This window comes from Lathamus discolor, chromosome 1 (genome assembly GCF_037157495.1).
Source record: "Lathamus discolor isolate bLatDis1 chromosome 1, bLatDis1.hap1, whole genome shotgun sequence".
Classification (NCBI taxonomy): domain Eukaryota; kingdom Metazoa; phylum Chordata; class Aves; order Psittaciformes; family Psittacidae; genus Lathamus; species Lathamus discolor.
The window spans coordinates 164,270,390-164,286,887 of NC_088884.1; the positions used below are offsets into that span (position 1 = coordinate 164,270,390).

At 47.8% G+C, this 16,498-nt stretch overlaps 1 protein-coding gene across 2 annotated transcripts in view; it reads left to right on the plus strand.

The window, feature by feature from the left end:
- SFXN5 (sideroflexin 5) overlaps positions 1–16,498 on the plus strand; it is a 102,846-nt gene that overhangs the window by 19,777 nt on the left and 66,571 nt on the right. For both annotated transcript variants that reach the window (XM_065662455.1, XM_065662463.1), the window contains exon 3: positions 1,855–1,932. In XM_065662455.1, the coding sequence (XP_065518527.1) occupies positions 1,855–1,932 (78 nt within the window). The remainder of the gene's footprint in view (positions 1–1,854; positions 1,933–16,498) is intronic.

Consider the following 16,498-nt stretch of genomic DNA (forward strand, 5'->3'; position numbering starts at 1 on the left):
CCTCTCTGCTTCTGCCCTGTGGTTTGTTTTAGTAATTTTTAATTGATTTCAAGAAATACATTTATCTCATGTAGAATGAATCATAGAATCATAGAATGGTTAGGGTTGGAAAGGACCTCAAGATCATCCAGTTCCAACCCCCCTGCTGTGGGCAGGGACACCTCACACTAAACCATCCCACACAAGGCTTCATCCAACCTGGCCTTGAGCACTGCCAGGGATGGAGCACTCACAACCTCCCTGGGCAACCCATTCCAGTGCCTCACCACCCTAACAGGAAAGAATTTCCTCCTTAGATCCAATCTAAACTTCCCCTGTTTCAGTTTGAACCCGTTACCCCTTGTCCTGTCACTACAGTCCCTGATGAAGAGTCTCTCCCCAGCATCCCTATAGGCCCCCTTCAGATACTGGAAGGCTGCTATGAGGTCTCCACAACCTCACATGTGTGTATATGTACAGCTTTAACCTGCCCAAGGGGAGACTGAGCTGAGCTCTTAGGCAGAAGCTCTTCCCTGGGAGGGTGCTGAGGCGCTGGCACAGGGTGCCCAGAGAAGCTGTGGCTGCCCCATCCCTGGCAGTGCTCAAGGCCAGGTTGGACACAGGGGCTTGGAGCAAGCTGCTCCAGTGGAAGGGGTCCCTGCCTGTGGCAGGGGTTGGGGCTGGAGGAGCTTTAAGGTCCCTTCCAACACAAACCATCCTGTGATTCTACGATATACACTCTATAGTGTATGCTATATATACTATAGTATCTATCTACACACAGTGTACGTATTTCTGGAAATTATTATATCTAGTTCTTGAAAGCATTCTGCATACATAAGCTACTCTTCAACTACAGAGCAGTTTTTTATATTTCTATATATATGGATAACTGTTTTGGGAGTGCATTGATGATTTTGACAGGCTGGTAGCACGGCTCAATGCCCTTGTGATCCCTCGAACACATGGAATGTGTTCATTCTTCTATTTTATCACAATGTGAGGAAAATCTTGGTTTACTCGTGTATGTGTTTGACTTGGTGGTGCTAGCCCCATTCTAACTGCAGCAACAACTGATGTTGGTGTTCTTAGAGAGGATGTCACCAGTTGTGAACCCCTGTCTGAATGACTGTGGAACCGGCACTTTAAACAGTAACACAGGTCAGTGGGACTCTGAGATCCGTCTGAAGTGTATGAATATGCCATGGGGCTTCAGATAAATTAACTTCAGCATGCAGTTACAAAGGGTGCTGTTACACTGCCTTGCAAGCTGTTGGATGGTAGCTCCGGTGGAGCTGCTCTTCATAGCATCCCAGGCTGGTTTGGATTGGAAGGGACCTTAAAGCTCCTCCAGTTCCAACCCCTGCCACGCGCAGGGACCCCTTCCACTGGAGCAGCTTGCTCCAAGCCCCTGTGTCCAACCTGGCCTTGAGCACTGCCAGGGATGGGGCAGCCACAGCTTCTCTGGGCACCCTGTGCCAGCGCCTCAGCACCCTCACAGGGAAGAATTATCTATTGCTCATCTTCACTGTTTTCTACCTTGAAGTGAGGACTTTCATCTCCAGGGTTTATCAGAGCTCTGGTACCACACTGCAAACCCTTGGGTTTTTATGATGAGTTCCGTAGACACAATGCAAGGGCGAGGTTTTTCTCTTTTCTCTTTTATTTCTCCCTCTATACCACTCCTGCAGTTAGATGCGAAACAGCAGGACTGTGCCAGCCAGCAAATCCATGCATCCTTCTCTATCATATGGTTAAAAGGGCCCATCATAAGGTTTCCACTAAAGAACACCTAATTCTAGGACTTAAATCCATTGCCCCGGTAAAGCCATGCAGTGCAGGACGGACATCGCAGATCTGCTCTTTCATTTGCAGAGTCGTCTGAAGGAAGCTGTGCAGTTGTTGGAGGATTACAAACATGGGACTTTGCCCCCGGGAGTCACCAACAAGGAGGTAAGAGGAAAAAGCCTTTGTTAAACCTCTGCTTCTCTCTGCGGTGTAAAGCGGGGAGGATGAGGTGACATTTTGGGCTGTGCCTGCATCATTGCAGGGCTTTTTGGATGTTTCTACTGGCGAAATCCCTTCTCTGCTCTGCTTGGTCGATTGTTGACTTGTTCAATGTTGCTTCTGGTCCCCTGCAGCTCAGATGCCCATTTGTTATAGTGAATTTGGGTGGTTCTGAAGTTCCCGTGTTCTAAATGTTGCTGAGCAGCAGTGACAGCAAAGGGTTTCCCTACAGACACGCAAGTTTGCTACTTTCAGCTGAAGGGAACCTTGCTGTCCTGTAGGTTCTGGTGTCAGCAGCTGTGAGGCATCAGCCCCATCTCCTAATGTTGGTTCTCATTGCCATTTCTTGATGAAAATAAATGTTGTTTGGGTTGTGTATAACCCTCTGGATGCCCTCGTGTTGTGGATTGTACCATCAGCAGTGGCACTTTTTGCTGGCTGGTGTTCCTGCTCTTGGGAAGATAAGAATGTTGCGGATACCCCGCTGATGGGTAAAGTGTCACTTTTGGTAGCACTTGCTTCTGCTTTGGGACAGAGGGGTGGGCTGGTGACGTCTCCAGGGGCCCTGTCAGTCCTGTTCCATGGACTTTTGTCTGGTATCTATCTATATATGAACACATGAAACTTGTGGAAGCAGAGATGACTACTGCAGAGGCTGCTTTTTGAAACAAAGATCTTGACCTTCCTGTGGGCATTACCTCAAACTCTTCTCCTCATCTGCCCATGTGTAGACACCTGACCCGATGGGGCTCTTTTGTGGTGTGTGTACATCCAAAAGACTTCAGTCCTATATAGTTTAATGTCATATAAAGAGCAGCATGACTTGATTGTCAGACTTGCCTCAGGAGACAAAAGAAGCAGCTGTGCCAAAGGACCGGTGTACCTCCTGTGTAAGCAGTGATGGAGATGGTAGAGAGCTCTTCCCCCACGCCAAGAACCACTTCTATTTTGTTCCACTGTTCAGGTGTGATAATTTCTTCATATGAAGGACAAGCAGAGCGGGTGAATGAATTAGAAGTGGCATTCAGTTCAGAAAGTGGCTGCTTGTGTGGTAGGTGCAGGGTTGGGCAAGAGGCATGGCTTCAACAAAGCATCAACGTGAAATATCCCCTCCCTGCGTGATGTGCAGTACGAGGCATTGCTCTCCTGGTCTTTTGATGTCACTGAATGCTTTCAACCCTAATCTGATGGTAAGCAAAAAGGAGCTGGGGTTGAGGGAAGGAGAAGAGCAGAGAATGCTGCAGCAGCAATGACTCAGATCTCATCTGCCTTCAGGCAGAGGTAACACAAGTCATTTGCTATGGCAAACCACACAGACTTCTGACCTATATTTTGGGTTTGCACAGAGACACCCCCAGGATATAGCCAGGGTTCAGTCAGAGCTGCACTGAGAGAGCAAACACAAGCGGTTTGTGCCTTGTTTCCCTTAGTCATGACCACGTGTGCGGGAGGTGAACTTTCTTATGCAAGCAGGAGGGGTCTGAGTGTGCAGTGAAGGTAGAGGGCAGAGGAGGGGAGAGGAGATAATAGAATCAGACTGGTTTGTGTAGAAGGGCCCTTCCAAGGGGCTCATCCAGTCCCAACCCCTGCTGTGGGGTCTTTGCTAGAATTGCCTGCAGTAAAAGACCATTCAGGCAACTCTTCTACACATCTGACATACCCGGTCTGTGCCTGAGGAGCCTGTTACATGGGTAGCAACTGCATCTCTAAGTGGCTTTGGCAACCAAACCTGAATCTGCTTTGAAACAAAGACAATGAAGTTGAGTGCTTCTATCTTGAACATTAGAGAATCCCAGCCTGGTTTGGGTTTGAAGGGACCTTAAAGCTCATGCAGCTCCAACCCCTGCCACGGGCAGGGACCCCTTCCACTGGAGCAGCTTGCTCCAAGCCCCTGTGTCCAACCTGGCCTTGAGCACTGCCAGGGATGGGGCAGCCACAGCTTCTCTGGGCACCCTGTGCCAGCGCCTCAGCACCCTCCCAGGGAAGAGCTTCTGCCTAAGAGCTCATCTCAGTCTCCCCTCGGGCAGGTTCAAGCCATTCCCCTTGGCCTGGCCCTATAGGCTTGAACTTTCAGCTTTGCCAGTGACCATTTCTACCCAAGAACTATAAAGTCCAGATGAATTGCACGACAATGGGGTTTTGTCTAATGCTAAGTCTGTGGTGACATCAGGTGTTGGGTACTTCTCGTGTTGATCAGCCAAATCCTCTCCTTTCCTTCTCCGAGAAGATCTAACAGTAAATCTGATGGCAGCAGGGCTGTGGTTGCTGCCTCTGCATGGGAAGTGTAGGGCTGAATCCTGCGCTCTGAGCATCAGTTGTTGCAGGAGCAGAGGGGAAGGTAGAGAATGTGGGGAGATCTGAGTAGCTGGCAAGCTTGCCACTGCTGAATTAAATAGGAATGTGTCAGATACGTACAGCTCTAAGTGTCTCCTTAATCATTTTCAGAACATCCAATGTGCCGGTTGATGGTTTTGGGGAGGGGAAGCATCTCACTTGCATAGATGCCACCCCAAATTTCTGCTGGTGAACCAAGGACACTTGGAGAACACCTATTTTACTGTCCTCAAGTTGACTTTTACCGTTTTAATGGCCCTTCCGATGGACTCTGCTACAGGGCATTGGCAATTTGCAGTTGTTCTAGTGCTAACTCAAGGGAGGGATTCACTGCAGCTCTGGAGAGGTGCCCACTTTGTGGCTCACGTGCATGGGTTGATGTTGGAATAAAAGGCTGAGGCGTCTGATGTTTGATGGAGCTGATAACTGAGTGTCACACACACCTCTGGCGCACTGATGGAGATGCCACATGCTGGCAGGAGACCGGAGGAGGAGAGGTAATTTCATTTTTGACTGATCTTTTCCTTTCTTTTACCCCTCTTTGACTGTGAACAGAGTTAATCACCCCATGGCTGCTGTGGGCAAGCGTCTGCTGGAGCAGTGACTTGGCTCAGCTGATGTGGGGACACGATTGTATCTGAGAGAGGGTAATTCGCTCATCAGAAAGGCTGGGTAGAATGTGATGGGATTACTTAATGGCTTTGAGAAGTGGGATCTGCAGATCTGGCTGGCTCTGAAATCAATTAGGTCACAATAGGAAGCTAAAATGACCCAAAGAACTGATTTTATTGTCGCAGAGTGGAATCCGTGTTTCTTCTGGGTAAAATACAGTTCCATAGAGAGGGGCCTGGGACAAGGGCCTGTAGGGCCAGGCCAAGGGGAATGGCTTGAACCTGCCCGAGGGGAGACTGAGCTGAGCTCTTAGGCAGAAGCTCTTCCCTGGGAGGGTGCTGAGGCGCTGGCACAGGGTGCCCAGAGAAGCTGTGGCTGCCCCATCCCTGGCAGTGCTCAAGGCCAGGTTGGACACAGGGGCTTGGAGCAAGCTGCTCCAGTGGAAGGGGTCCCTGCCCGTGGCAGAGGTTGGAGCTGCATGAGCTTTAAGGTCCCTTCAAACCCAAACCACGCTGGGATTCTGCAATGTTCAAGATAGAAGCACTGAACTTCATTGTCTTTGTTTCAAAGCAGATTCAGGTTTGGTTGCCAAAGCCACTTAGAGATGCAGTTGCTACCCATGTAACGGGTTCCTCAGGCATGGACTGGGTATGGCATGTGCGTAGGAGAGTTGCCTGAATGGTCTTTCAGGTTTCAGAATCAAAATCACAAGCACCTTGGAAGCCTTTAAAACTAACAGTTTGGGTTAGAGTTTTAATGCATTAGCTTCCTAAGAACCCAACACTCCCCCCAGATATCAGCTTTGAGACAAGTTGTTTTGACAGAGTTGTTTCACTAATCTCCTGACTGATCCACTTTTGTGCCACAGCACATTTGACAGTGTTCAAACCCCCCCCCCCCCCATTCAGAAATTCATGGTTCTCCTGAAGGATGGCAGGCAGTAGCTGGAAGCGTAACAACAGCTCAGCACTATCCCTATCGCTTGCTGAAATGGCTTCGCCACATGAAAAATGGAAAATGTAAAAGCCTAAAGCTATGTAACGTCAAGTATCTCCTCCACACTTCTCTCTTTGACAGGGTTCTTGTTGAGCAAGTCTTTCTCTACTGCATTTTCCAAGCAGGTTTTACAGAATGAGCTGAAATGGGACAATTATGGACTATCTAAAGGAGTAAAAACAGAAGAGCCATCATCATCTCGAGAAAAACCACTCTGAAGAGCCCATAATTGCGCTTTGCTCCAGTTGCCTATGACCATGTCTAAGCCAGTTTCCAGAATAGACACTGCTTTGCTCTATTTCACTCTCTATGAGATGATTCATGGACACCAATGCTGCCAACACCTACGTCTCTTCCAGGTCTCTCACACTCATCCAGTGGCTCTTGAACTGGAGTGATTTCACTGCTCAGGAAAACGTCCATTAACTCAAGGTGGTAAAACCCTATTTCTTAGGCATCATTAGCAAAAAGGAAGAATTGATCTCTTGCCTGTCAATAGCTGCTAGACTGCTGATAGCTTTTGGTTGAGGGCAACAATAGGGTTTGTTTCTACATTAGAAAGATGCTTTAAAACCATGGGGTTTATCATGAGTGTATTACGTAGTCAGAAAACCAGAGGACAAATAGCTGCTTGATGAGTATTTATCATATTAGAGCAAGCAAACATGCTCCAGTCTCCACTTCTTCCCCTTAGCTTATTTACCCACCTCTTCCCTTGAATATATAAGAGCCCAGCTTGGTTTTTATTAGCTCTGAAGTTGAGCGTTTCACATTCCCCTCGTTAAAACCCCACCAACCAAAAACATTCTGTGGAGCAGCAATACCCCACAGTGCAATTAGGGCTCCTCTCTGACAGGCTCTTAGGATCTCATATTCTTTTCCTCTAAATAAGAATATATTCTTGGTAATGCCACCAGTTGGGGTGTATTTCTGTTCTCCTGGTCGCTTGGGTTAGATAATTGGGCAGGATTAGAGAATGTGATTGCAGAGCAAACTCCTTGAAGGCCTTGGGGAGGTTTGGTCTCCTCATGGAGTGTTTTAGACTCATAGAATCACAGAATGGTTTGGGTTGGAAGGGACCTTAAAGCTCATCCGGTTCCAACTTCTCCTGCTCTTCCACTAGAGCAAGGTTGCTCCAAGCCCAGTCCGACCTGGCCTTGAGCACTGCCAGGGATGGAGCATTCATCACTTCTTTTGGGTGGTTGTGCCTCTGTGTTAGGGGATTGAATTCCATGGAAATGTTGGATGGAAGAAACCGTGGTTTCTTTTAATGGTTTAGGAGTACAAAATGTTGCTGGGAAGGCTTCAAGAGAATGGGTGAGTTCACTAAACTTCTACTCTTTGGTTCTGTTTGTGACTGCATCCATTGATGTCCTTCATTTGGCCCCCCCTGCAGATGGTAAGAGCATCTGAAGTGCCACTGTGTCATCTGGTGGGGTGTATCCCCCTTCCTCTCCTGATCCCAGAGCTAGAAAATAACAGGATCCTTAGAAGGGGAGGGAAGAAAAGGAGATGTGTAGGATTCAGATTGATGGGAGAAACTGGTTCAGTTGTCATTTATGTTTTGGTGTTTAAAGAGTGGCTACAAAGAATATAGAGACTCTTTCTTTACAAGGAATCCCATGGAAAAGACAAGGGGAGATGGGCACATCACTGCTGGGAGATTCCCACTGGACAACAAGAGGAAAATATTTCCCAATGAGAACAACCATTGGAATAATCTCCCCAGGGAAGTGATGAGTCCCTCAGTGCTGGACACTGTTAGGACTGGGCTGCACATGGTGCTGGGCCATCTAGTCTAGGTCATGCTTTGCCTGGAAACGCTGAACGAGATGATCCTTGAGGTCCCTTCCAACCTGGTGTTCTGGGATTTTATGATTTATATCTTGTGTTTTGCACCTCTGTAGCTCCTATTGTATTATTGCCTTCCCATAAGGATACCTTCATCTCCATAACACCTAAAGGGTGCCTACCTAAAGCTGGAGAGGGGCTTTGGACAAGGGCCTGTAGGGACAGGCCAAGGGGAATGGCTTGAACCTGCCCGAGGGGAGACTGAGATGAGCTCTTAGGCAGAAGCTCTTCTGCTAGGGGCAAGGGGTTGGCAGTGGATGAGCTTTAAGGTCCCTTCCAACCCAAACCACTCTGGGATACTTCACACTTTGCGCTCCCCATTTAAGTGGTCTCTGGTTACATTTAAGCAACCTTTTCAGCTCACATTCCTTACAGGTCACTCTGTGGCAAGGGAGGGATGTGCCAACATGCCCACCTCTGCTCCAACCTGGTTCTAATGGTGGTTTCCACCGGTGGCTCCCAGGATTGGCAGAATCCATCCCTTTACACGAAGCTCCGGTGGCTGGTGCGAGCTGCGAGTGGGTAGGTGAAAATGACACACACAAGTGCACTGGGAGCCAATTTGCAGCAGAAGGTATAGACTGTAACATATCCAATTCTAAACAGGGCAGGCAATTCCCCCAACTGCCTCCTGGAGGGAATCTCTGCTGGAGTAAAAAGGTTTCATTTGAGGGAATAGTTTCTCCTATAAAAACAAGGGCTTTAAAATATCAGCCTGATAAAGGAGGAAGAACCAGCTTGTTAAACGCAGACGTTTTCCTTAGCTCAGGAGTGTCAGTGCTGAGGTTTAGCCTCAAACTAAAAGGCTGCACCAACTGCAGGGCATAATGATGTGGCTTTTGTCCTTTATCCTCAGGCTCCTTTCGCTAATTTGGAGGCTTGCATCTGTGTCCTCTGTGTGTGTGAGTCCCTTTCCCAACCTGTCCAACAGACCAGCACAGATTGGAGGAACAGATTGATGCTGGCATGTCAGCAGTGGTAAAAGTTATGAGAAGCAGCACTCGGCGGCTATCAGCTACAGGGAGATTGAAAGCAATCCTGCTTTATGGCACAGCTGCTTTCTGCTGGGTGATTTTTGTGCTCAGTGCTGCAGAAAAGCCCTTTTAAAGGCTGGGGAACATGTGGACAGCAGTGTTCAGGCACTAAAGATCTGCCTTGGAAGGACTGCAGTAAGGTAATAGTGCTGGCGTTGTTCCATTATGAACTTCAGGCTGCTCTTCCCTCCTAAATACCTTCTACTTCTATTCCCTTTGCTAGAATTCCCTGCAGTAATTCCATACTTGAACTACACTGCTGGCATGCCCAGCAAAACATGCCTTGAATCATTTTAGCCTTGGAGATTGGGGTACAAATAGCTACTGAGCTATCAGCTTAATATCACTGCCTAATACCGCTCCAAATATTGAACAGCAGTTGCCTGGGCTGATATTTGGTTCAATATTTGGAGCAATATCAGGCTGATGAGCAAGTTAGGATCTGCTCCTTGATTTGCCCCATTTCTAGGTTCATATCAGTCTGTTCTAAAACCCTAGTGTCTAAAGCAGAAGTGGAATACAGTCTAAGGAATAAAGTGATGAAGGTTTATTATCCTCTTCTCCCTCCCCTCTGTCCCTCGGTCCTCATCTCCGGCTGGCACCCCAGCTTCTCCCTATGGTCCTGCCAGCAGAGAGAGGTAAAGAGCCACAGAATAGCAGAAGTGTCTGAACAAGGACTCTGGAGAGTGAGTGATGCTTTTTCTGTGCAAGGTTTTTTATGAGCATGGGGCCAAGAAGAGGTTTAAAACCTCGGTTAAACAACTAAATACAACCCTTGTACGTAAGCCCCTACAGAGGTGACTCTGCCCTTCACTGTGCACCCACAAGGGAGGTGGTACCTATTAAATTCATCATTCCCTGAACTTTATATATGAACTGGTACAAATTTGTTCTGTGCCCAGAATATTGCAAGGGAAAGTGTGATGCCATGGCAGCGTGAGCTGATCTGAGGCAGCACTGCCATGTCTCTGTCTCCTCTCCTCCCGGCCATGTGTTCCCACCTTCTTGCTGGCTTGCACTGGCACAGCTGGTTCAGAGAGCTGCTCTTAATAAAAACTGAGCCTCCCTTCCCCCCGCTCCCAAAATGCTTCAGTTTTGACTCAAGCAGCTCCCTGGATTCCAAGCTATCTGCTCTATGTTGTCTGTACAACGTGGGGGATGGAGCGTGCGCTGAGGATGGGGATGCTGGGGCCATGAACGTGCCCCAGCTTGAGCTGCTGAACAGGAGGTAAGTCAGTGATGGAGGTAGGAAATTAATCCAGGGTTTGTAAAACTAAGGCTAAACATCTTAATCTGTGGTTTTTAAGCTCTGAGACACCAGGTATTTAGATCTTTGATCCATCCACCTTTGTCTACTGTAGGACCAAAGGTAATTCAGGCAGGAGGGGACCTGAGGAGGTCATCTGGCCGCACACAGGTCCCTAGATGTACCCTTGGAAATCTGGCTGTTCATTTAGCTGTATGTCTACTTATAGATGCATGGGAAGATGCATATATGATGTGTACAGATGAATATGTATTTATTAGGAAACAAGATAGGAGCAAGTCAGCTCTTTTACCTGACTTTGTGCCCTTAGGAACTCCACCCTGAAAGCTTCACCCCTTCAGCATAAGGGGGTGCTTTGAGAAGGGGAAACCCCCCCTAAATTCCAAGTAAAGCCAAACGGAATGATCCATAGTGAGAGGAGAAATGCAGCTTCTTGAAATTGTCCCTTGGAGACAGACATTTGCTATTCTCCAGCCAGCCCCTTCCTGCGAGCGTTGGCGGAGCATGAACCGCGGTGTGTCACTTGTGACTTCTCACTCTTCAGCCTTTCCAAATGCAGTTTTGGCAACTTGCTGTTTTGAAACTGTTTCATTTCTTCCCCATTAGTATCAGTGAAGTGAAAAGAGGCTCACCAGCTTAATGGGCATATATTTATTACTGTGTTCTTCCTTCAATCATGTTAGCAGCGGGAAGAGCCGCTCATGCTGTCCCAGACACAGCAGAGAACAATGAATCTATCAGAGTCTAAACAGCATCCCTTTTGGAGAATAATAGCTTTTCTTAACAGTGTTGATGAAGAGCGAAGAGGTCCATTTGCAGTAAACTGTAATTTCCCCCCCCCTCTGGTCTCTTGCAGGATGCGATAAAACGTAGATATATCGGTTGTCCTGCTGCTTCCTTTCCTTGGCAAGAAAGTAGCTGCTCCAAGGGCTGGGCTTGGACCTTCTCTCTGCAGCTATCTGTATGTTCTCTGTGCTGCTGAGATGATCTAAGATGAGTTGAATTCTTTAGGTGTCATTTCTAGACTGTCAGAGGACAAAAGGCACCCAGGGAGCTTAGATAGAAGGTTAACACACCTTAAAGGAGCCAGGTTAGATGGTACTGTTGATGCTCTTACTCAGTTACAAACTGGCTTTGCTTCATCCCATCAGTTGAGGATTAAGAGTTTATCTAAATCCCGTCTAGATTACAAATCAGATAAGATTTACAAAATCTGCATGGTTAAAATAAGCTGCAACAAAGCTGATCCTGAGCAACCTGGTTGGATCAGCGAGCCTGGTTTCCTAAGGTGCTTTTGAACAATGTGATGGCATCTAAGTTCTCCACTCTTGGTGCAAGTGATGCTTTTCAGCGAGTGCTTCTTATTCTGCTTAAGTCTTCCAAGTAGAGTGCTGTGAGGATTAATTAGTTAATGTTTATTGAGTGCTGCAAAGCTGCAAAGTGTTATTTAAGTGCAGTCTTTTTTTATCAGTCGGGACTTGCTGCTGGTTCCACCTACACTTGGGTTTGTAGCTGTGCAAATCTGTGCATTGCACTGGAGTGGCTTGTGCTTTACAGTGCAATTCCCAACACCGAGGCACTTGTCTCACCCTGCTGCTGTGAGGGTATCTCAGCTGATGCTCTTCAATGTGGATTTGTTTGAAGGTTTTATGGTCCTGCAGATGGGCAGCAGCTCGTGGTGCTCTGACTCAACAATGCTTAGGACCAGGAATGCGTTTTCCATTGGCGTCCAAGAAAAGCAGTGGCTTCTGGTGCCTCTTGTGCTGTCTTGTGCTAGGTGCAGGGCAGAAAATGTGTAGAGACCCTTTGTGGTTTATCCCATGTGTTGGAGCATTTGAGCTTTATCACCTTAGAGCTGAAACCTTTTTAACATAAAGATGGTGTTGAAGTTACTTACTGAGGAGCAAGGGCAGACAATGGTTTATGTGACCTTGTTGTCCATGCTTATTAGTAGAGCCAGACTCCATAGAATGAACCAGAGAATGGCTTGGGTTCGAAGGGACCTTAAAACTCATCCAGTTTGAACCCCCTGCCACAGGCAGGGCCACTTCCACTAGAGCAGCTTGCTCCAAGCCACCACCATCAGATTCCATATATATTAGCAGGTGGGATCAAGCACATCAGGTGACGTTAAATGTGGAACGGAAGGATTTGGGGATTGCACCACTGTAGATCTCTAAACCTTGCTAAAAGCATTCAGCCCTAACCAAATGCTTCGGTTGGAACTTGGGGTGTGCATTTGTCTTTATGTTAAGTATCACCTTTTGGGAAGTAGATCTGGGGACTGAAGCTGGAGAGAAGTGGGAGAAAGCCAGACAAAGCAGGAGTAATCACACTCCTGATGGAGGGAGAAGCAGAACACATTGTAGCTCTGTTGGGCTGCACCTTGGCTTTGGCAAGTGAAATACTAAGAATACTTCTTTGTTTTCTTGTGAGCTGCTGAGAGGTTCTGGGGTGGATCTTCATCCATAACAGTTTAAATGACGGTAAAGGATCCGAGAAGTGTAGTGAAATAACAGTGACAGAATATCGATGAAAAGCACTTCTTGTCTGGGATGGACCTCCTGTTTCAGTGGCAAGGCCATGGATGCGTGTTCTCCTCTAGCTGCTTTTGATGCAGACTCTTCTTTCTTGCCAAAAGGGCTGCAAGGAGCAGTTTCAGTGGGAAATGTTCCATGGTACTACTGGGAAAAGGGATCATGTGAGTTTTCCAGTGTGTTTAACCCTATAATGGAGGTGGATATGAGCTAACCCTGCTGATGGGATGTGGCGGAGCTGCTGCTGAGTGCTTCTGCTTCAAGCTGGTGGCCCCGAGGAAGGGCTAGATGTTTTCAGCTGGATTTGCAGATCCGTTTGGAAGAGTTGTGATGCTTAAGTCTGGGATTCCTAAATGTTCTAACATAAAATCTTCAACTTTCATCAAATTCCTGTTGGAATCTGAAGAAACTGTACCTTTGCAATCCATGCTGAAAGCAGTACGAGCTCTGGGTGCTTGATGCTTTGGGATGTTTTTACATCTTGACCCAAATCCAGTTTGAGGCAAGGACAAGTGTCAGGTCTTGAACCTGGGAAAACACAATCCCGGAGTGCAGCACAGGCTGGGATCTGCCAGGCTGGGAGCAGCACTGTGGAGAGAGTCCTGGGGGAGACAAGCTCAATAGGAGTATAGGAGTGAACAGTGTGCGGCTGCGGCAGTGAAAGCCAACAGGGTGCTGTGGAACATCAACAGGGGCGTCACCAGCAGAGACAAAGATGTGCCTAAGGGAGCTAGAGTGAAGTTAAAACTCACTCAGAGTCATCACTGTCACTTGATGTGATGGGGGTTGGAACTGGATGATCTTAAGGGCCTTTCCAGCCCAGGCTGTTCTATGATTCTATGATGCCAGATCCCTGCTTCTGCTCTGAAGTGTTCCTCAGTGTACTCTCCAAGCACAGTAAGTTACACCTTTGGAGTAAGGGCTGCTTTTTCCTTCCTGTTTTCCTCTGGTTTTGTATCATTTAAACAGTTGGGGATGTTGGAAAGTGCATCTGTTGGAGGCTCTCCCTCTGAATGGCCGCAGACATGAAAACAGCTCTCGAGAATGAGCTTTGCTGCATCACGCGTTCTGCTCCCGACACCCAATATTTGGAATTCAGTGTGGGATAGATAATCTGAGCTCTGCTTTAATAAACCTTGTGACTCCTGGGGTGTGAAACTACTGGCAGTTTCTGATGGCGTGCAAACTCCAGGCTGTTACCTTATTAAAAGCAAGGTTTTGCAGATACAGGTGGGGTCTCAAAGGCTTAGAACCTCCCTGATGGGGTGGGGAGGGGAGGAGGAGATTTTGAGGTGCAACTCTGTCTATGCTTGATGGGACAGATGAAGTAAATTAACTAAAAGTACTCACGCTTGTGAGGTGGGCTGATGCCAACCTTACGAAGTTCAACCATGACAAGTGCAAGGTCCTACACCTGGGTTGGAGCAATCCCAGGCACAGCTACAGACTGGGCAGAGAAGAGATTCAGAGCGGCCCTGCGGAGAAGGACTTGGGGGTGCTGGTCGATGAGAAAATGAACATGAGCCGGCTGCAGTGTGCGCTCGCAGCCCAGAAACCAACCGTATCCTGGGCTGCATCCAAAGGAGCGTGACCAGCAGGGCGAAGGAGGTGATCCTGCCCCTCTGCTCTGCTCTTGTGAGACCTCACCTGGAGCATTGTGTGCAGTTCTGGTGTCCTCAGCATAAAAAGGACATGGAACTGCTGGAACAAGTCCAGAGGAGGCCACGAGGATGAGCAGGGACTGGAGCACCTCCCGTATGAAGACAGGCTGAGGAAGCTGGGGCTGTTCAGCCTGGAGAAGAGAAGGCTGCGTGGAGACCTCATAGCAGCCTTCCAGTACCTGAAGGGGGCCTATAGGGATGCTGGGGAGGGACTCTTCATCAGGGACTGTAGTGACAGGACAAGGGGTAACGGGTTCAAACTTAAACAGGGGAAGTTTAGATTGGATCTAAGGAGGAAATTCTTTCCTGTGAGGGTGGTGAGGCACTGGAATGGGTTGCCCAGGGAGGTTGTGAGTGCTCCATCCCTGGCAGTGTTCAAGGCCAGGTTGGATGAAGCCTTGTGTGGGATGGTTTAGTGTGAGGTGTCCCTGCCCATGGCAGGGGGGTTGGAACTGGGTGATCTTGAGGTCCTTTCCAACCCTAACTATTCTGTGATTCTATGATTCTATTTCTTCTTCAGCATTGTCTATACTAGAGGAAATCTACAAACTGTTTTGATGGTGCAAAGTCTGACACAGGTAGACCGCTTAGTCTTTGCTTAAACTGGTGTGTTTTCTCTTATGCATAGAGCTCATATACTCTCCATTAGCTCTTTGAAATAGCTGTGTCTTGTAATTTATGTTTGATGTGTGGTTAATCAGGAAGGGATTTTCTCCACAGAGTTCTTTCCTGGCAGTGTTCAAGGCCAGGCTGGATGTGGCTTGGAGCAAGCTGCTCCAGTGGAAGGTGTCCCTGCCCGTGGCAGGGGTTGGAACTGGTTGAGCTTTATGGTCTCTTCTAACCTAAACCAGTCTGATTTGATGATTTAGTGATTCCTGACATGGCCTATCCAGAGCACACACCCATGGATTTAAGATCATTTCAGTGTCTACTACTATATTGTGCAAGGGACTCGGATCCTTTTGAATGTGCAGTTGAAGGAGGTGTGCGTTAGAGCATCCCTGCATCAAATCTGCCTTTGTGTCCCCATTGACTGCAGGCAGGTGGTTGCTGGCAACACATGGAAGTAGGTTGTGTGAATCTTTTGGTGCTCTCCTGACCATAACCAGTGGAGGCCAACTTAAGCAACGTATTAATTGCCCTGGATACAGCCAATGCACTCATCCAGGGCAGACCTGGCCACTTGTTTTAGCAGCATTGGAGCCTGCTATAAAGAAGGGTGAGCAATTTGTTAACCTGGACTTCTAATCCTGGTGAAACTTTGGGTAAAGGGGAAAAAAAACCCATCTTTGATTCCACAAACACAGAAATCTACTGTATTTAACAAGAGGGAGGTTATTGCTTTAAAGCTAACTGGTACCCTTTGTACTGTGTTTGCGGTGGCAGGTGTTAGCTAATGGATTGGGGCTGGGTAGATTCCTTAAATAAATACTTTTTTGGGAAAACTATCTCTAAGCTGCAATTCTGCTGCTAAATAAGGAGTGCTAATGAATGTCTTGTCAAGGAAAGATCCTATCTGTTCCCCAAAAGTTGCTCTAGTCTCTAGCTCTTTGCTGCAGCTTTGGTTCGCTTTAGATGGTGGCGGTGCTCGATACCCTTGTTAAGCATGGCATGCTTCTGTATAACTGAGTTCAGTTCCTAAGCCCACGGGTTTGAAGCTCTCTGCTGGAGGTGGCGAATATCCTTTCCTTGAAAAATTGTAGGAAAAACCAGAATCCTGGGAAGGATGGATGGAAATCTCATTGGTGCGTGCAGCTTTCTGAAATGATGGTGCTAGGAGCACTTGCAAACGGTCCAGGAGCTGATTCCTCCATGACCAATGGGAACAAACAGCCATTGGAATAATCTCCTAGGGAAACTGTGAATTCCCCAACACTGGACACTGTTAAGAATGGTCTGGACAGGTGCTGGGCCATCTAGCCTAGGTCATGGTTTGCCTGGAAGGGTTGGAAGAGGTGATCCTTGAGGTCAAGTCCACTGGGATTCTAGGATTTATGATATTTACTGCGAGGGTGCTGAGGCGCTGGCACAGGGTGCCCAGAGAAGCTGTGGCTGCCCCATCCCTGGCAGTGCTCAAGGCCAGGTTGGACACAGGGGCTTGGAGCAAGCTGCTCCAGTGGAAGGGGTCCCTGCCCGTGGCAGGGGTTGGGACTGGAGGAGCTTTAAGGTCCCTTCCAACACAAACCATTCAGTGATGACATCTCCATGAAGCAGGACCCA